This window comes from Neovison vison, chromosome 10, assembly GCF_020171115.1.
Source record: "Neovison vison isolate M4711 chromosome 10, ASM_NN_V1, whole genome shotgun sequence".
Classification (NCBI taxonomy): domain Eukaryota; kingdom Metazoa; phylum Chordata; class Mammalia; order Carnivora; family Mustelidae; genus Neogale; species Neogale vison.
In genome coordinates this window covers 51665939-51687732 of record NC_058100.1, presented here as the reverse complement: position 1 = coordinate 51687732, position 21794 = coordinate 51665939, and the positions used below count along the sequence as shown (strand labels likewise).

The window sequence follows — 21794 nt, the reverse complement described above, 5'->3', positions numbered from 1 at the left end:
TAAAAAAACGAACAAACAAACAAACAAAAAAACAAAACAAAACAAAAAATTATACTACCTTCACTTTTCTTAAGTATTAGTTTAAAATTAAAAATAAAACCATTAGGGACACCTGGGTGGCTCAAAGCCTCTGCCTTGGGCTCAGGTCATGATTCCAGTGTCCTGGGACCAAGCCCTGCATCACATTGGGCTCTCTGCTCGGCAGGGAGCCTGCTTCCCTTCCTCTCTCTCTCTGCCTGCCTCTCCCTACTTGTGATCTCTGTCTGTCAAATACATAAATAAAATCTTAAATAAAATAAAATAAAACTATTATTTAAATCTTTCGAACTCCTATTACTCAGTTTTTTATTGCATTAATAGAAGGTTATGAATAGGAAGCTAAAAATTTCTCTCCACTTTGAATGATTATTTCCTGTATATTCTTGTAGCTACTATTAATTTAAAGGTACAAAATAGCCTGTGCATGGTGATTATAAACATGTAAAAATATATGCAAGTGTATAGACAAAAATTCAAATTTGTAAGAGCATATGTAGAAGACAATAATGTTAACTGTGTTCTTTTGGATTACCATTGTAATTTTCATTTCTTTCTTTCTCTCTTTCCCTCTTTCTTTCCTTCTTTCTATTTTATTTCTAAACATCTGTGTGCCGGCAAATATTTCAATGTCATTTTAAACGTACAAGATGAAAATTTACTATTAATTCCAATTGTTATCAATAATGTCGATACATAAAAGATATATTTCTAATTATTTGTAGTAAGAATACTACCTGCTTTCAATTGTTGTTTAGATATACAAGGCTGATGACATACATCTGTGTTCAGAGATAAGTTTAATAACTCTGCACTCAATTCTTCTTTACTGAGTGACTTCACACCACTTATTAGGCCTTTGTTTCTTAAATTTCTATCATCCCTAAGGTTGGGGTTAGGAGGAAAAAATATTTTATTTTTTATAAGATAAATCACATGACATCTCAAAACACATTGGATCTAATCAGAGGTGGATGATTCTCAACATGTATATTAACAAAGGATAAGTTTTTTAAAACAGAGACGATAAAGGAATTAACACACAGTAGAGTCACAGCATATGAATTTCTGAAAATAATAATTATTATATATGAGTGTTTTCCTGATACCAGGCACTGTTCTAAGTGTGTGTGTGTGTGTGTGTCTATAGTCAATCCATCCAATTCTCACAGTAAACCTTATAGGTAGTACTGGTATCATTTTTATTCTCCTTTCACAAATGAAAAACTGAGGTGTAAAGAGGTTAAGTAACTTGCCCAAAATTGTACCTGTAAGTTGGAGCTGGATTTGAACATAGGAATATGATCATCCGAAAAAAAATAAACAGAGAGCCAAAGAGAAATAATTTCCACGTGGCAGACAATTACAAATTTACTAGCAGTGAACATAAGACAAATGGTGAGAATTTGCTATTTCCTGAAAGAAGGAAGTATGATTACAGCATAGTGCATGAGACCAGTTTATGTGGCTACAGAGAAAGCCAAGGGCATTAATAATGGAAAGATTTAAGGGCTTCAGTGGGTAAGTGACATGATCAGATCTGTGTTTAATTGCTGTTCTGGAATCCAACAGATTTCCAGCTTTTGCTAATGGCAGAGTAAATTGATTAGACCAATCTTCCCACTGATGAGGATTAGAAAATGTGGACAAAAAAAAAAGCCTATCTGAAGGCACTCAGGAGAAATAAAATGAAGGCAGGAGCTGGAGGGAAGCTTACCCTCAATACAGAGGTACTGCTTCGGTAAGAGCTACATGGTTCTATCTCTTTGCCCAAGGGCATTCAATTCTCTAATTCATCAATGGCTACAACAGAAAGCACAGCCGCAGCAACTTGGAATGTCAGAAGACTATGTTCAGGACTAGCCAGAGCAGACAAAAAGTTAAGGGGGGAACTGAAGAAGGGAGGAAGCCACAGAACATGTGAACCTTAAAATCTGCGTATAAATTCTACCCAGGAAAAAAAAACACAACATGCTACCAAGAGACAAAGCAATCAACTGAACCAGACTTAGATGTGACACAGATGTAGAAGCGATCTGATAGGGAATTTTAAATAATTCTGATTAAATTTGTTAAAGGCTCTAGTGGAAAAGGTGAATATCGTGCAAAATTACATGGGCAATTTCAGCACAGATGAAAATTAAATGTGACTGCTAGCAATTAAAAAAAAAAAAAAAAGCCACAGTAACAGAAATGAAGAAGGTCTTTAAAACAGGCTCCACAGCAGAACTGACATAGGCAAGGAAAGAAATTACCAAACTTGAAGACAGGTCAAAAGAAATTACCCAAACTGAAATAAAAAGAGAATAAAGGTTTTTTTTTTTTTTTTAAATCCAGCAGCTGTAGGACAATATCAAACAATCCAACATACATGCTTATATTATGTATCTATTACCGTGTAACAAATTATCCCCAAACTCAGCAGCTTAAAACAAACATTATCTCACACAGCTTCTAAGAGTCAGAAATCTGGGAGCAGCCTGACTCGTTGATTCTGGTTCAGGGTCTCTCAAAAGGCTGAAACATGCTGTTGCTAGAGTTGCAGCTATCTCAAGGTTTAATTGACACTCATTCACGAGGCTCTTGGCTGGAGGCTTCAGTTACTCACCATGCAGGTCTAATCCATTGGGCTGTTCACTGCATGGCAGCTTGCTTCCACAAAACAAGTGATTTGAGAGAGGAGAAAACAAGAGAGTTCCTGAAAAGGAAGTCCCAGTGTTCCTAATTTTTCTAACCTAATTCCTAATTTTTCTAACCTAATCTGATAGTGATAGTATGTTACTGGTACAACCAACCCTAAGTACAATCAATGCAAGAGGGGACTACACAAGGGCATTAACACTAAGAGGCAAGAATCATTGGGGTCATCTTGGAAACTGGCTACTATAGTATAATTCTATAATCGGTGAAGCAGAAAAGAGGGAATGGGCAGAAGAAACATTTGAAGAACTAGTGGCTGAGAATTATCTAAAACTGAAGACAAACAGGAAACCAGAGATCCAAGAAGCTCAGAGAACATCAACCAGGAATAATTCTTCTCTACCCGTTTCCCTACCACCACCACCACACACACACACCTGGATATATCTGCTAAAAACTGTTAAAATAAACTGCAAAAGCAAAAGACAAAGAACAGCCCTTGAAAGCAGAAAGTTAAAAAAAAAAAAAAAAGGCACTTTACCTACATAGAGGAACAAAGATAACATTTACATCAGACTTCTTATCAGAAACTATACAAACTAGAAGAAAAGGGAGTGACCTCTTTAAAATATTGAAAGGGAAAAAAAGCCAACCCAGAACTGTATATCCAGCAAAAATATCTTTCAAAAATAAATTAAGAAATGAAGATATTATCAGACAAACAAAACCAAGAATTTCACTACCAACAGATACACACATGTCAAAGAAATCTGTTTAGGCAGAAGGAATATAACATGAAACAGAAACTTGAATCTACAAAAATAATGAAGAGTGCAAAAAATGAAAATAAAATATTAACTTAAAATACTCACTTCTTATTTCTAATTGCTTTAAATGTCAAATGATGAAAGCAAATACAGTAACAAAACATGTGAGGAGGACAGGAGTTCCAAGCTGAGAAAGGTGGGTGGCCTCTGAAAGCTGAAAAATGCAAGAATGGATTCTCCCCCCAGAGCCTCTGAAAAGAAGGCGGCCCTGCTGATGCCTTAATTTTGAGTGTTTACAAGGAGTGAGTCCTGTGTGTTTAATGAACCTATAGAACTATAGAACATAAAGGGGCACGGGTTTGCTTTCTTGGAAGAGCACTTGACTCTTGATCTTGGGATCACATGTCCGAGCTCCATGTTGGGTGCAGAGATTACTAAAATAATAAATGAACCTTAAAAAAAAAAAAGTGCTTATTATCATTTCTGTAAAAGTAACATATACCACGATGATAGCACAAAGGATGGGAAAAAAAAACCATTATAAGATCCTTACACTGAACATGAAGCAATATATTATTATTTGAGGGTAGACGACTTTGATCAAGTAAGATATCTAGGGCAACCACTAAAATGGTTTTTTCAAAAAGGTATAATTATTCAATAATGGAAATAAAGTGGAACCATAAAAAATACACAATTAACTCAAGGAAGAAAAAGAAAAGAACAGATGAAACAAATAGAAAACAATTAGCAAAAAGGTAGATTTGATCCAGCCAATTAAATTTAAGTGGTATAAACTTATCACTTAAAAGAAAAGTTGTGGGGCGCGTGGGTGGTTCAGTGCGTTAAGTGTCTAACTCTTGATTTCAGCTCATGTCATGATCTCAGGCTGGTGAGACTGAACCCCATGCTGGGCTCCACACTGAGTGTGGAGGCTGCTTGATTCTCTCTGTCTTTCTCTCTCTGCCCCTCCCTGCCTGTGCTCTCTCTCAAAAAAAAAAAAAAAAACAAACAAACAAACAAAAAAAAACAAGTTGTCAGACTGGACAAAAATAAAGTACCAACAACATGCTACCTACAAAATACTTACCTTACTATAAAGACACAGGTTAAAAGTAAGTCGATGGGAAAAAATATACCAGATAAGTACTAACCAAAACAAAACTGGAATGGTAGTATTAATACTAAACAAAGAAGACTTTCAGGAACAGAGAGAGACATTATACAATGAGAAAGGGGTCAGTTCTCTGAAGACAACCCTAAACAATCCTACAAATGTATGCATCTTATTACCAAGTTTTATAATACATGAAGTAAAACAAACAGAACTGAAAGGAGAATTAAACAAACCCATAATTATAGTTAGAGATTTCAATACTCCTCTCTCAACAGTCACAGAATAAGCAGACAACTGGTAACATCATAGAAAACCTGGACAATACTATCAAACAACGTGACCTACCTGAAATTTATAGAATACTCTACCCACAAAAGCAGAATACAAATTCTTTTACATGCATGTAAAACATTCACCAAATTCTTGGCAATAAAGCAAACTAACAAATTTAAAAGAAATCATATAGGGACGCCTGGGTGGCTCAGTGGGTTTAGCCGCTGCCTTCGGCTCAGGTCATGATCTCAGGGTCCTGGGATCGAGCCCCACATCAGGCTCTCTGCTCAGCAGGGAGCCTGCTTCCCTCTCTCTCTCTGCCTGCCTCTCCATCTACTTGTGATTTCTCTCTGTCAAATAAATAAATAAAATCTTTAAAAAAATAAAAATAAAAAAATAAAAGAAATCATATAAATTAATGTTCTCAAATCAAGGTGGAACTTAAGTACAAACTGATAGCAAGAAGAAAACTGGAAAATTTGCAAATATTTGGAATTAAATAACAAACATCTAAATATCAAAGGGCAGTTATACTGAACTGAATGAAAATAAAACAAAACATCAAAATTTGTGGGATGCAACTGAAACAGGTAAATTTACAGCAGTCTCAAACAAGTGATATCAGCTTCCACCTTAAGAAACCAGAAAAAGGGCACAAAGGGCAAAAGAGTATTTTCTGGAAAGACAGAAGTGTTCTATATATTGAGAGGGATATATATATACACACACACGCACATATGTGTATATATATATATAGGCTACACCAGTATATCCAATATCATATAGTTAAGATTTGTGCATTTCAATATTGTACATTTTCACCCAAAACACAAAAAACCTTATAAAAATAATAAGTGGAAACAGGGAGTGAATGGATATAGATAACAGAAGAATGGGAGAATTTTTATAATTGTAGCTGAATACTTAGGCGTTTATTAATTCTTCTTCACTTTGACTATCATTGGAAATTCTCCATAACAAAACTTTTTTTAATTAAGAGTGAAAAATTGCCATTATTACTTTCTGAAGAATAAATGGAGGAGAGCAAGTGTGAAAGTAGAGAGCCTAAATTAGTCTTCGAGTCAAAAAGGAAGTGTAACAATAGCATGATGACAAAGATGAAGAAAAGATCGTACGGGACCCATTAATTGACCAGATATAGAGTATGAGGAAGGAGCAGTTATCAAAAATGACTCTTACATTTCTGGCTCTAGCAAATGGGTGGAAAGTGGCATTTTTTGTTCAGATGGAGAACATTTAGAAAGAAAAATCAAGAGCTCATTTTTGGAGATGGTATGTCCCAGATGTCTATAACGCACCCAAGTAGAGAAAGCAAATAGTAGATGAATATAGAATTCAGAAGAGAGAGATAGAGGTATGAACTAGGGGTTGCTGGCCCACACTCAGGATTGTAAATGTAAAGTAACACACTTGGAATTACGTATAGTACACAGTGTTGGAGAAGAGTTCTCCTGGCATCATTATCAATATTATCATCATAATCGTCACCATCAACCATTTAAGTAAAGTAAATGTATTCTCCTAAGTAGGTGGCACTTACACAGTAGAACGATTCTGGCCTTTTACAGATAAAAATAAAAACAAAAAACAGGCTCCCCTGGGAACATAATGCTAGATTAAAAGTAAAGTCTGACTTCAAATTTTCATTTCACTAAAAATGTTATATCTGCTTTCCTAAAACAGTTACTGCAGAAATAATGGAGAAATGATAAAGTCTCACCAGTTTAATTTTCATTCTAAGTTGAACTAAAAAAGCAACAATATATAATTTATCTCTCAAATTTAGCTTATCTCAAATTCAAAATGATTAACATATTATACTATTTCAACCTTCCACAAACTCCAAGCTAATATATTATGCCCTAGGTGAAAATATAATTTTAAATAACCTAGAGACAGAAATCTTTAATATTTCCTTTAATTCCAAATAGAATACCACCATCTTTGAAGACAACTAAAATGAAAATTTTTTTAGGTTTTTTCAAGTTTTAATTCCACTTTAGTTAACATACAGCATTATATTAGTTTCAGGTATATAACAGTGATTCAATGCTTCCATATATTTAAAATGATAACTGACCTCGCCCCCTTGGAAGAAAAACCTTAGGGCTATTCATTTCTATAATCGCTGTATTTCATATAGAATTTAGGCATGTTTGTGAAACTGTAAAAAAACAAAAAAAAAAAGAACTCCATTTTTCAGTGAATAAAATTCAGACTAAAACGGCAGTTTAAATTGCTCTTCTTGGTTCCTTCAGAGCTTTTTCTTATAGACAATGAGTACAATTTTGCTTAATGTTATGTTAGTTTTACCTTAGAACTAAGTTATGAAAATACTAATTGAGAATGGAGGGGAAGGAAAAGAAAGGGAAGAGGAGGAGAAGACTCTTACTGAGATCATTTCCTGTACTGGGCACTACCCTAAGTCCTTTATGTGTATACATTATCTAAGTCCTTGCAATAAATCCAGGAGGCAGGAATTACTATCCCCCTATATTTTATATATAAGGAAACTAAGTTAAGCAACTTTCCCAGGACACAAGGCTAGTAAGTGGGAGAGTCACAACTCCAGCCCTCACTCTACGAACAGACATTGCCTCTTCCCCACAAACTAATTAATTAATTAATTTTCTTGCCTCATGATCAAAAATCTGTCACACTTTTATTTCTGAACTATCTTATTGGCAGATTAAATTGGCTGTCCCCAGCTTTTATAAAAGGTTTCTGAATGTCACATAAAAAAAAAACTGAAATAAGACTTCCTAAGTTTCAGGGGCACCTGGGTGGCTCAGTGGGTTAAGCCACTGCCTTCCGCTCAGGTCATGATCTCAGGGTCCTGGGATCGAGTCCCGCATTGGGCTCTCTGCTCAGCGGGGAGCTTGCTTCCCTTTCTCTTTCTCTGCCTGCCTCTCTGCCTACTTGTGATCTCTGTCTGTCAAATAAATAAATAAAATCTTAAAAAAAAAAAAAGCCTTCCTAAGTTTCAAATCTCATTCTTCTATAGCTAACATGTTATAAGAATGTGATACAAAATTGAAATGCTTCCTGGAACATCTTGAAAATCATGTCCATTTTTGATCCTTAATCTGGTGGGTAGAATATGACTCCTAAAAATTCTCTGGTATAGTTGCTATTTAGAAAAATAAAAAATGAAAAAGTTTGGAATGACTATGAAACTCACGTGCACAGAATAACAACAGAACAAGGGACTAATTCCTGGTACTGAAGACAGCATTTTAATACTCGATCATCATTGTTCTCGTCACTCAGTCCATCTGGAAATTTAGCAAAAGTGACAATCAATAAGCATACTAAAAATCTGGACAGTCTAGGCTGTATTTACAGGTCAAAAACATCTAAAAGAATGAACACTCCTTAAATAAAAAGAGAAAAATAAGACACAGCAAAACAATGCCTTAAAAATTCAGGATCTAGAGTTCAGGTAGAATTCCAAACAAGGTAGAATTCAGGTAGAATTACCAAAGTAGTTAGTTTACTACTAAAATGGAATAGGATATGACTATTAATAAACACAAAAGAAAGTGATCAATACGTTAAATGCCATACTAGAAACCTAAAGCTATTAATTCTAGTCACAATCCAGTCACCTGTATCATGCTTAAAATGGTCTCCACTTAAAAGAGGTCTGTAAAATAATGAATAACAGTTCTACCAGCAACGGAACCATTTTCATGTGTCTGCTTTTCCTTAATATCTAAGCAATTAACATTTAGAGATCCACAGGAAAAGGTGATATGGACCCTACACAGAAAACACAAAAAATTCCTACCAAGTGTTAATCAATGGCTGACAGAGTGTGCTCTGGCAATTTGTAAGCCTTAAAGCATGATGTAAAAGTTTGGTTTTTGTGAAAATGATATAGTGTGTAGAAACAAGATCAAAGACCATGTTTTTCCTAAGTCCTTACACTGCTTGCCTCCAAACTCCCTCAGGTACTTAATAATAAGATCTCAGGGCTATACCCCAGACCCACTTCTGGATAAGAATCTTTAAAGTCTGGACCCAAGCACGAATTTAAACTCATTGGTGAGTCTCTTATACGCTAAGATTCAAGAAATACTAGACAAGGAGCCTCAAAACTCTGTTTCTAGACGATAGCTTTTTTTTCCCCTCAACTTTTAGCCTATATTACTTAGTCCTCTGAACATTCAAATTAGAAAACTCATTCATTCAAGGAATGAATTTTTATGTAGGGCTGAATTTGTACCCAGGCCCCTGTGCGAAGTAACTGGATGTACAAGAACAAACTTTTGAGGAGCCACTACCTCTAGTGACGTCCAGACAGAACTGAATTGATCTCAAAGCATAAGCCTGAAGATACAATTCAGTTCTTTTATCAGAAAACCAGGAAGCCAAGCAGACATATAGTACAGTAGCCAATTTTTCTTCTTTTAGCTCACAGAGTCAGTATCACAATAAGGCAAAATGGGCAGCAAAAAATCACAAATAAATCAGAAGATGAAAGAAGGTTAAAGGTTACAGTATACCACTCTATATAAAATTGATGATCATCTGTGTTCTCACTTTTTCTAGAACATGCAGGGCTTGAAAACACACCTAAAACTGCAAGAATATTCATGAAGTACTTAATCAACAGTATTTTTGAGCCCCTGCTCAGGTACTGTTCAAAAGTGAACAAAACAAAGACTCTGGAAATAGATTTATCTGGTTCTGAATCCCTGCTTTCCCACTTACTAGACATGTAAACCTGGGCAAACTGCTTAACCAGGAAAATGAAACAAGAAAATTTTTAGAAACAATTGGCCCAATAAGAGGCAATAGCAAGTAATTTTTAAGTAATACACATTATGTAAAACTCAAGCTTAAGTGGCACAACAGCATGATCTCTACTCAGAACACCAAAAACCCCAAAAAATCCTGTATAAATTATAGTTAGCATGATGTTTAATATTTAAGCATTTAGGAATTTAAGTTTCTCAACTGCTTCTCACTGATGTAGGCCCAGAACAGTGCTGGTATAGGTATTTGGCAAATACATGAATCAATAAAAATATAATACAAGAAAATATAAAAATGATGGAAAATATGTGGTGTGGAGATGTGGGGTGGCAGATAACTTTATTTTGCCCTAATTATAAAAGAAAAATAACTTAGAAAATCTGGAAAATACAAAGAAAATTAAAGTAACTCATAATTCCATCAGCTAAATATATCCAACATTCCCCACCTATAAGTATATAATGCATAATCTAACAAATTTGGGATAACTTTTTTTCTTTTAAATCCTACTTTGTCATTTATTTGAAATAACAGTAGTATTCTTTCACAAAGCTATAATATTGTAACTTTGCCAATTATTAGACACTCAAGTTGTTTCAAATTTTTTGCTGTATTAATAAATAGTGTTATGAACATTATTTATATAAATCACTGTCAGCATCTCTGATTGTGACTTAGAGAACATTTCTAGAAAGGAAATTGTATCTTTAGGATTCTTAAAACACACTGATAAACTGCTCTCCTGAGAAGTTACTAATTCATATTCCCAAAGCACTGGTATGATGCAAAAGAATAACTTTCTAAACTTAGAAGCAATAAAAAGAAGAAAGGAAAAAAATGAAAGATCTAAACTAAAAATATCTATATGTAAGAAATTAACAACATTCAAAATGACAAAGAGGAAAATAATTGCAGCGAACAAGAGGCTGACTAGTTGTACTTCTTCTTCTATGAATCACCTGTTAATAATCTTTGTTCAGGGGCACCTGGGTGGCTCAGTGCGTTAAAGCCTCTGCCTTCGGCTCAGGTCATGATCCCAGGGTCCTGGGATCAAGTCCCACATTGGGCTCTCTGCTCTGCAGGGAGCCTGCTTCCCTTCCTCTCTCTCTACCTGCCTCTCTGCCTACTTGTAATCTCTATCAAATAAATAAATAAATAAAATAATCTTTGTTCATTTAGGGAAAGGGGATCTTTTTGTTTTTCTGGTCAATTTATACAAGCTTTTCACATAACAAGGACACAAAAGAATTATCACCTATTCTAGGCTATAAACCATCAGGTACTTTAACTCAAACAATCTTCACAATCATTTGTTGAGCTGGAGGTTATTTTTCCCCATTTTATTTCCTTAGTTTCCTCATCTTTAACTTTCCTCAGGTCAGGTTATAAACTCAGATCAATCAAATTTCAAATCCTATTCACCTCTCATGTTACTAAATACAACATTAAATAAATACAATCTTGAAAAGAGTTAAGGACCAGGCTAAAATGATATTCCATAAAGGCGATTTAACATAATCTACATTTCTTTTTTTTAATGGAAAAATGCTTGTTTAAAAAATACATTGCTGTAATACTTACTGATGATGTAAAAGGAAAAAAACACAAAAGCAGCAATTACTAAGAGCTGGTTGCAAATGACCAGCTCTTATAAATGTCTTTATAAATGACATTTATAAAGTGTCATTTTGCTTTTGCTTTTTTCCAAACAGGAACTTTAATTTTACTCAATAATCCTGAATTGAGAGGCACCTGGGTGGCTCAGTGGGTTAAAGCCTCTGCCTTCAGCTCAGGTCATGATCCCAGTGTCCTGGGATAGAGCCCAGCATGGCACTGGGCTCTCTGCTCAACAGGGAGCCTGTTTCCCCCTCTCTCTCTGCCTGCCTCTCTGCCTACTTGTGATCTTGGTCTGTCAAATAAATAAATAAAATTTAAAAAAAAAAAATCCTGAATGGAGGGGCAAGTGAGTGACTCAATGGGTTAGGACTCTGCCTTTGGCTCAGGTCATGATCTCAGGATCCTGAGGTGGAGCCCAGCATGGCACTGGGCTCTCTGCTCAGCAGGGAGCCTGCTTCCCCCTCTCTCTGTCTGCCTGTCTGCTTGCGATCTCTCTCTCTGTCAAATAAATAAATAAAATCTTTAAAACAATAATAATAATCCTGAATTGAGTTTTCTCCTAAGACTATTAGTTTATCATTAGAATACAAAATGTAATTTCATTACGATTAAAAAGCCTAAAGATATTTCTAATGGGTATCATAAAATCATTAGCAACAGAATAAACCTATTAAGCACCTTGTACTTGATACAAGTAATTTTTTTTTTAATTTAGAATTTTTTTTTAAGATTTTATGTATTTATTTGAGAGAGAAGGAGAGAAAGAGAGAGCATGAGAGAGGAGAAGATCAGAGGGAGAAGCAGACTCCCCAAGGAGCTGGGAGGCTGATGCGGGACTCAATCCTGGAAGTCCAGGATCATGACCTGAGACGAAGGCAGTAGCTCAACCAACTGAGCCACCCAGGTGCCCTATAAGTAATGTTTTAATGATCAATGAAGAAAACAGTGATACAGAGAAACACATATAGGGCTTAGCTGACACAGACAATTACAAATAATCTATTATTATATCTATGACCTTATAACTAAAAGCAATTTCAGCAATTTAATAAAAACTACAATCTAATAATACCCTTCAAAACACTGAAGTAAAATATGGGTTTTGATAAAGACACCCAGAAATTAAAACAACACAGAAGTCTGAGACCACTACTGTGACTTATTCTCCTTAGTCATCAAAAAAAGCAGAGACTGAGGAAGTCAAAGCATCAAAAAAGCATATGAACATGGAAAAGTCAAAAGAAACATACCAAGCATCTATAAATAATAAATGTGGCTGAAAACTCTTCTAAAATAATTTTCAAAGCAAATCTATTGAAGAAATAGACATGTTATTTAGATCAAGTTCTTAACCCCTCTGTGTCTCAATTTCCTCATTTATAAAATGGGGCTAATAACTTCCACAAGTACTGTATGGTCTGAACAAGATATTAGCTGTTAAAATACTTGTAAAAGGGTTCGGAAAAAAATGGCTATGTTAAGTATTATCCATCATTATCATCCTTATCCAAAGTATTATATAATAAAGTACAGTTTATATCAACAAACTAAAAAAAGTAAAAGATTAAGAGTAAAAAAAAATTCTCCTCTCCTTTTAAGGTTTGGGGTTTTACTGACATGGTTTAGATTGGGATTAATTTTGTTAATGATGTAGCTGTTCAGAAAAAAAAGTCCTATCTGTTAGCAACACATATCAAAGTATTTATGAGTAAAAATGATATCTTACAATATCTGGGACTTGCTTCAAACTACTGCAGGAGTTCCAAGAGTAGGAAGAGGAGAAAAGAAAATGAGAGAATAAAAGAATGGCAAACTATTGATAATTACTGAAAAAGAATGAAAGGTACACAAGGAGTCATACATATTTGACCTCTGCATTTGAAATGTTTCATAATGAGAAGTGAAAAAAAAGACCACCTGAGATGTTCAATTTAACATAAATGTTCAAAATTTTAGTATCTTCTTAACTCTAATATTTGTGGTTTTCCTTTGAAAGCTTTTAAAAATACCACATGAAGCTCCTGCTCAAAATGCCTAAGGATTGTATATGGAACACACCAAGCACTAATAAATATCTGTAAAGAAAATGAATGAATGAATGAATGAATGAATGATGGAGGCCCTTCTTCAAAGATTTAAGACTAAATGACTATGCCGAAAGCCTTCTCAGGGTTAATACCATGATTAGGTTCATCATAGAATGAATTTTTTCATATCTTATACTATATATGAGTAGACAACATAAGTCTGTGATATTTAAGTTAGTATAAATGTACATATATAAATGATTCTGAGTTGAAAACAAGGTTTTAAAGAATAAAATATATCCTCCTCTAAATATATGTATAAACTCTGCGGAGTCAACAGTGTTGCTTTACACATAGATCTTTTTTCCCCTCAAAGTGATTTAGATATATATATATATATATGACATTGCATACTTAGGTTCTAAGACTAAAATGACTTAAAAATGACTGAAAAGAAACAAATATGGAAAAAAATGAATCCATGGACATTTATTATACAAACACCTCCTTATTACAGATTCTGACAAACCAGAGGAAAACAATGCCTCTCGCTGCATTATACAAACTACACAGTGACAAAGTCTAATCAGTGACAGATTAGAAACCTTGATTACTTACTGGCCTCATCACTCAATACTGGTACTTAAAAAAAAAAGAATCCAAAGTACTATAATATGGAAAATTATGCATACAGAACTATAGAGTCACTATCTGTGAAATAGAGACATAACCTAAGAAGGTCTAGAAGCAGAAAAATAAAAATCCAAGAATGCCTGAAACAAGATTACTAGAATACTTCTAAGCATCACTACATCTGGCCATTCACATTCCAATGCTCACAATTTTTTTTTAAAGTTCTGCACCGTCTTCCCTCAGTGAGTCAGCAGCCAAACAAACCTTAATCAGGAAACACCTTGAGAGAACAATACTCACAAAGTTTTTGCGACGCAAGCTGTAGTGACTGGCCCCATAGCTTTCGATCTTGATCTCTGAGACTGTCATTGATGAAATGAACTGCAGGCACAGCTTTGTGCTGGGCGTGTTTTAGCAGTTTTCCTGCCTTCATACGATCCAGCTCTTGGATAACCACCCAGGGAATTATTAACACGAGTTTGTCAAAGCCTGAAAAATAAAAAAGATTTCTTACTTCTTCTATTTGTTCTAAGTCAACAAATATTTATTAAACTACTAAACTGAACTGCTTTAGGAGCATTGGAAGTTTTAAAGTAAGGAGTTCACGGTCTAAATGAAGTGGTAATATATAAATAACGGTAATTAAAAACAGATGTAAGTGTGGGGTGCCTGTAGTGGGTTGAGCATCTGACTCTTGATATTGGCCCAGGTTGTGATCTCAGGGTCGGGAATGAACCCCATGTCCAGCTCTGAGGGCGGAGTCGGTTTAGGACTCTCTTCCCTCTGCCCCTGCCCCTGTGCATAAGCACTCTCTCTCTCCCTTTCTCGCAAATAAATAAATAAATCTTTAAAAGAACAACAGATGTAAGTGTCAAATGAATGTTAAAAAAAAAAAACAGATACTGTAGGAGATCAAAGAAGAGTAACTCTGGATTGTTTGACCTGTGAAGGCTTTTTTTTTTTTAACTTCTGCTGATTAATATATATTTTAAGATACATACTTCATGGGCGCCTGGGTGGCTCAGTTGGGTAAGCCACTGCCTTTGGCCCAGGACATGATCCCAGAGTCCCAGGACTGAGCCCCGCATCGGGCTCCCAGCTCTGTGGGGAGTCTGCTTCTCTCTCTGACCTTCTCCCCTCTCATGCTCTCTCTTTCTCTCTCAAATAAATATATAAAATCTTTAAAAAAATAAAAAAGATACATACTTCATAACATATCTAAATGGAAATGTATTTGTGGGGAAAACAATACCCACATCATTGTTAATATAAAATTTCAATTCAAATAAGAAAATCAGAATTAGGCTTTATAAATACCTGGAATTTCTGTTGTCTTCAAAATTCTAACAAAATTGAGGTGATTCATCAGAATATTTGTGTCAATAACAATTAGAAGCTTTTTATCTGAAGCAGTATTTGCTAGAGAAAAAGAGCAAAGTTAGGATTTCAAGACCTTTGATAACAGACTTGTACAATAACTAGAGTTTTGATATCATAGAACTTTGATGGCATTCTTAAGAGAAGGCAGTCCTTCAGACAACAAAAACAAAACTGCATTCATTCTAATCCTTAAAAGAACAATAATCAATGTTTAACTATCTACCAATAAAACATCATGAATTGCTTGAGTGCATTTTTAATCATAAACTGATTTGTTCCAGTAGGAACTGTTTGCCAAACCTTATTCTGCATCACTAGTAGTGGTACACTTGGGATTTATAGGCTAATTTTAATACACTGTGAGTGAAATATAATTGAAAAGATAAATATGTGCAAATGAAAGAAAACATGTAACATTAGCATTATTATTTCATAGGGCCATTGTGAGGATCAGGTAAGTTAATGCACAGGAAAACACTTAGTAAATTGAAAAGTATGATGTGAATGAATGTAGCATTATATTTTTATAAATTCAAAATAGTATGCTAACAGGCTTTGGGTAATTATCTATCACCTTCTCCGAGTGGGAAGAATGATCAAAACTTTACTACATAAATAAGAAATCCATGAATATAATACCTTTGAAAAATCTTCATTATTTTTAAGTTTTTATTTAAATTCCAGTTAACATACATTATGCTATAAGTTTCAGATACAGAATTTAGTGATTGATCACTTACATACGATATACCTAGTGCTCATCACTGCATGGGCCCTCCTTAACCCATCACCCATTTAATCCAAACCCCCAGCCCATCTTCCCCCCAGTAACCGTCAATTGTTCTCTATTTCTGATCAGTGCTTTACATAATTGAAACTGTCAAAAGTCATGATTTAGGGCAAGAATAGAAGACAACTCTGATAGTTGATAGCAGAATAAAAGATAACCCTGATTCCTGACCCTTGGCAAAAAAAGAGAAAGAGAAAATGTGTCTAAAATATCCTAATAATGTGAGATGTATAAAACAAATAGGACACATATTAGACCTGAACACTGGCACTAGAAGACATATACCATACCTTATTTTTCAAATGAGCACAATTTAACATTTTTCATCTAAATATTATAAAAATTGCATGTTGGCTCATTAACTCCTAAGAAAGCACAGATCACAGAAATCATCATGTACAGATAAGGTATACCAGCAGAGGAATGTATATCATCTTCCACCAAGTCGATCTCCATACTCGTTAACTCTCCGGAAGAGAAAACCACAGGCAAATCCACACTTTTTCCCACACGTGCAGCATGGAGCTCTTCTACTATCTGCATCTAAATTGTGAAAGACCCACAGTAAAACATTTTGGATTATCTACTTGCAAATTAATAAGATTAGAAAGCAATGAACTTAATAAGTTTACTTGAGATGATTTGTAGGAAAAAGGTCCCCAAAATATGGAGGTAGAATGGGCAAATGATACAGATTTATAACCACACACAGGGTTTTTAAAACTTTTACTACCTCTGTAACCTTAAGCAAGGAAATTATTTAGCTACCTTGGGTCTCCGTTTGTTCATCTACAAAATAGGAACGTTAAACATCTGTTTCCCATTAGTATTTTGTGAGGATTAAATAATATGAAGTTCCTTGCACAGAGCCTAGTACATAGTAGACCTTGTTCTCAACCTGTTTTCACATCAATGTACTTTGGGAGCCAACTATCTTTCATCTGGATGATAAGCCTCTTCTTGTTCTAAGATTAGTTATGAGCCATCAAAAACTAAAATCTAGATTTTTTTTTTGAAATCTAGATTTTAAGACCCTTCTCACTTCAGGGAAGTAGTTCCCTAATGTATTTTGATGCTAAGAATTATATGTCTCATCTAGATCTGGAGTAGGAGAGAGAAAACTTTCTTCTGTCAAGAAGCACTGATCCACAGGGCAGAAAAATACAAATGATTATCACAAAAATCAATCAATTATGGTTTTAAAGTCTTCCTTAAATAGAAAACTACAAAGTATTTCATGAGCCTAATTTTAATTTAGGACCAAGAAACATAAAAATCTATGCAATAATTCCAAGAGGTTCAATCAAGAGATTCTACCTGGGAAATGAAACAACAGGTGAAAAAATAAATAAATATGCATGTACTCTCATTTTCACTGAATAACATTTTCACCTTATTGCTAATTAGAAAAATAAAGCCAACAGATTTATATCATACTGAATTTTGGTAAGCTTAGGCATAAGCATGCAAAAGTATGGTAACATTAAATCAAAATTCATGTAACTTGTAGGCTATAGGCTCCATGCTCTTTATTCCAAACCATTTAGAGCTTACTAGGAACAAAGACAAAAAGGTGATCAATTAAATGTAAATATCTTCCAAGTAGTTTTTTATAATTTCGAAAAACGTACATATTGATTTAAGTAGAGGTATCACTACTTTCATATTACCAAGGTGTTTATAGTCATTATTTTTTTTAAAGATTTTATTTATTTATTTGCTAGAGAGAGAAAGATCTCAAGTAGGCAGGGAGGCAGGCAGAGAGAGAGGGGAAAGCAGGCTCCCCACCGAGCAGAGAGCCCAATGCGGGGCTCGATCCCAGAACCCTGAGATCATGACCCGAGCCAGCCGAAGGCAGAGGTTTAACCCACTGAGCCACAGAGGCACCCGTCATTATTTATTATTAATATAGGAACTGTTTTGACTTAATTTCATTGAAATATTCAAAGTAAATAAGTATGTCAGTAACCTCTTGATCTGTATCTTGAATACTTTCAAACGATGCTGAAGAACATGGAGCTTCAAAACTCTGAAATGAAAAGTAATTTTATTAGTTAAGAATGAAGCATATACCCCATTGTATATATGGACCACATCTTTATCCATTCATCTGTTGAAGGGCATCTCAGCTCCTTCCACAGTTTGGCTCTTGTGGACATTGCTGCTATGAACACTGGGGTGCACATGCCCCTTCTTTTCACTGTATCTTTGGCCTAATTACCTAGTAGTGCAATTGCTGGGTCATAGGGTAGCTCTATTTTTAATATCTTGAGGAACCTCCATACTGTTTCCCAGAGTGGCTGTACTCAGCCATCAGAAAGGATGAACACCCACCATTTGCACTGACATGGACAGAACTGGAGGGGATTATGCTGAGTGAAGTAAGTCAAGCAGAGAAAGACAATTATCCTATGGTTTCACTCATATGTGAAACATAAGGAATAGCATGGAGAACCACAGGGGAAGGGAGGGAAAACTGAATGGAAAGAAATCAGAGAGGAAGGCAAACTATGAGAGACTCTGGACTTCGGGGACCACACAGAGGATTACAGAAGGGAGGAGGGTAAGGGGATGGGGTAACTGGGTGATAGGTATTAAGGAGGGCACGTGTTGTGATGAGCACTGGGTGGTATATGCAGCTTAACGAATCGTTGAACACTACATCAAAAACTAATGATGTATCGTATGTTGGCTAATTGAACATAATTTTAAAAACCAGTATAAAACAAAACAAACAAACAAAAAAACCTTGCAGGGTGGGGGCAGAGAATGAAGCATATACCTAGAGTAGGGTTTTCAACCTTGGCACTACTGGCACTTGGCATTGGATAATTCTCTGTTTTAAGGGCTATGATGTACATGATGCTGTCTCACAGTATCCTGCCTCTACCCACTAAATACCAGTAGCACGACTCCCTCCCAATCTTGACAATCAAAAATGTCTCCATCAAGTCAACAGCCAAATGCCCCCTCTGGGGTAAATCGGCCCTAGAAGAGAAACTGTCCCTAGAATAGAAAAGCCTCATTCTAGTAAGTCAAGGAAAGAAGGTGAAAAGTCTTTAAAGTTTACTCATTCATATATACAATCCTTTTTTTTTTTTTAAGATTTTATTTACTTATTTGACAGACAGAGATCACAAGTAGGCAGAGAGGCAGGCAGAGAGACAGAGAGAGGAGGAAGCAGGCCCCCCGCTAAGCAGAGAGCCCAATGCGGGGTTCAATCCCAAGACCCTGAGATCATGACCTGAGCCGAAGGCAGAGGTTTAACCCACTGAGGCACCCAGGCGCCCCTCATATATACATTCCTGAAAATACTCATGTTCTTTTTTATTATTATTATTTTTAAACAATTGAATTTATTTATTTGTCAGAGAGAAAGAGAGAGAGAACAAGCAGGGAGAGTAGGAGAGAGAGAAGCAGGCTCCCCTACTGAGCAAGGAGCCCAATGCAGGACTCTAGTCCTGGACCCTGGGATCATGACCTGAGCTGAAGGCAGATGCTTAACCAACTGAGCCACCGAGGAGTCCCTGAAAATACTCCTGTTCTAAGAACAGAACTACATGCCACCCTGAGAAACAGAAAGAGCCACAGACAAGATAAACAGGCTGGCCTTCAGTGGTGGAAAATTTTCACCCAGAAGTAGTCTGACCCATTTCTAAAAGTGACATGACAAAAAGAGGGAACCTGAAGATTAGGAGATGACTGAAGGGGAAAAGCTGAAAACTGCAAGAGTTGTATTCTACATGGGTGGAGGGCCAGAGGTTTGTGCTTTAATTCTCTCTCTAGCAGAGGTTGAAAATCTATTAATTCCAAGTTTTCACTGGCACTGTTGGTAAGCAGATGAGACTTACCTGACCCTCTGTACAGGTAATAGTGAACTCAGCAAAAGCCACCACTAAACCAAAATCATCATCTAAGAATTCTCTGACATAACACCAAACTCAGGCAGCTATAAAATGGCAGAAATGACATACTGTCTTTAAACAAGTGTATCATATATTGCTTACTGGGAATTCGGCTCTCATCCTGACTTCCCAACATCAGTCCTCATATGGTATATATAACACCATATACATCACACACTAAGTTCATGATACCTTTACTGTCCCATGATTCTCCATCTGACTTTAAATTTCACCCATTCCCTAAGGTTCTCTCTGATTAGGAAGTGCCAAACAAGGTAGAGATTATGATCAGAATTTCCTATGACTCCTGATGTTTGAAGTCTTGTTTGTTTATTTAGGTCCTGACTACCCTTCACTCTCTTTGACCACAGGCTACTTCCAGGGACTTCAACAAGTTCTGTCACTCCTCCAAACCAGGAAAGCTCACATCAGTTGTTTCTGAAGACCTCTCCTTATTAAAAAGGAAAGTCTCAGTGGGCATTTAACTGTTTCCCTCCTCTTACCATGCTTTAATAAATAAATGAACTGGGATACAGTATCCTGCGGATGGCAAATAGGAGTATAAATAACAAAACTAACAATGGTTTTATCTACTAGAGTGATTCTAACCTGAAAACCAGATTACACTGCTTCCCTGATTATGTTTCTTTGGCTTTCCATACCATCTGCAGGATACAAGATAAAACAAACCAAAAAACCCTTCCCATGGGATACAAAGTACTCCATTGTCTGAACCCTGGCTTCCTCTCCCACAACCTCTCCTATACATAGATTTTCTACACATCTCAACTCTAGTCATGCTGAACAACTTACGTGCCCATGTACACTCCTGTCATACAACCTCATGACTGTGGCCCTCTATCCTGGTCCTACCTGGTCCTTGCTCTACACACCCTTCACTACCACGCTCAAGAATCTCCACCTTGGTGAGCCTTTCCTGAACCTACCCCCAAACTTATACTAACACCAGTCGAATTTGTAGGGCTCTAATATGTATTTCACTAAATTGCAACTGTATTTGTCTACTAATCTGCCTCCCTGGGAACTTCCTAAGGGTAAAGATCATCTTACTCATCTCTAAGACCCTAGAACCTAGAGATGAACCTAATACATAACAGGTAGCTTTAATTAATGTCTGATAAATTGCTGAACAGCTACTTCATGGGTCTTTAAGTATTAAGTGGGATGCTGTTTGTAGTGTCCTATAAACCATAAATCTTTAGAGTGTTGGTTTGCAAGGGTGAGGGGAGGATACAGAAAAGGGGTCTCTATCAAAGGACCATAAAACTTAAGAAACAAAAGAAGTTTTTTCTCTTAGGAAAGCATAACAGGATTACTAAATAACAGGGTTACCAAATCCAGCAAATAACAATTATTTCCTTGTAAAGTACTCTCATCATTTTAGGAAGATAATTATCTGTTGAGGAACTTGTGAGGAAAACAACAAACATAATATTAAGAGTAGCTACTGTCGATAATATGCTAGAGAATATATTCAAGATAAGAACAATATTTACTTGCTGCTCCTGTGTCTAAATGACTTTAAGCTGATAGGACTGCTAATAAAGAACAGCGGATAAAGAGTTTTAATTCCAATAACCGGAAAGTAATCATGTAAAAACTGCTTCTCCTGGGGCGCCTGGGTGGCTCAGTTGGTTAAGCGACTGCCTTTGGCTCAGGTCATGATCCCAGAGTCCTGGGATCGAGTCCCACATCAGGCTCTCTGCTCCATGGGGCGTCTGCTCCCTCTGACCTCCCCTCTCATGCTCTCTCTCACTGTCTCTCTCTCAAATAAATAAATAAAATCTTTATAAAGACAAAAACAAA

At 35.8% G+C, this 21794-nt stretch overlaps 1 protein-coding gene across 3 annotated transcripts in view; it reads right to left on the bottom strand.

The window, feature by feature from the left end:
* SWT1 (SWT1 RNA endoribonuclease homolog) overlaps positions 1 to 21794 on the bottom strand; it is a 112304-nt gene that overhangs the window by 71316 nt on the left and 19194 nt on the right. For all 3 annotated transcript variants that reach the window (XR_006386647.1, XM_044267290.1, XM_044267291.1), the window contains exons 6-11: positions 18032 to 18091; positions 16476 to 16605; positions 15210 to 15311; positions 14193 to 14381; positions 8036 to 8129; positions 774 to 919 (exon numbers count right to left, since the gene is read on the bottom strand). Coding sequence is in view for 2 of the 3 variants with exons in the window: in XM_044267290.1 (XP_044123225.1) it covers positions 774 to 919; positions 8036 to 8129; positions 14193 to 14381; positions 15210 to 15311; positions 16476 to 16605; positions 18032 to 18091 (721 nt within the window). In the remaining variant the exon portion in view is untranslated. The remainder of the gene's footprint in view (positions 1 to 773; positions 920 to 8035; positions 8130 to 14192; positions 14382 to 15209; positions 15312 to 16475; positions 16606 to 18031; positions 18092 to 21794) is intronic.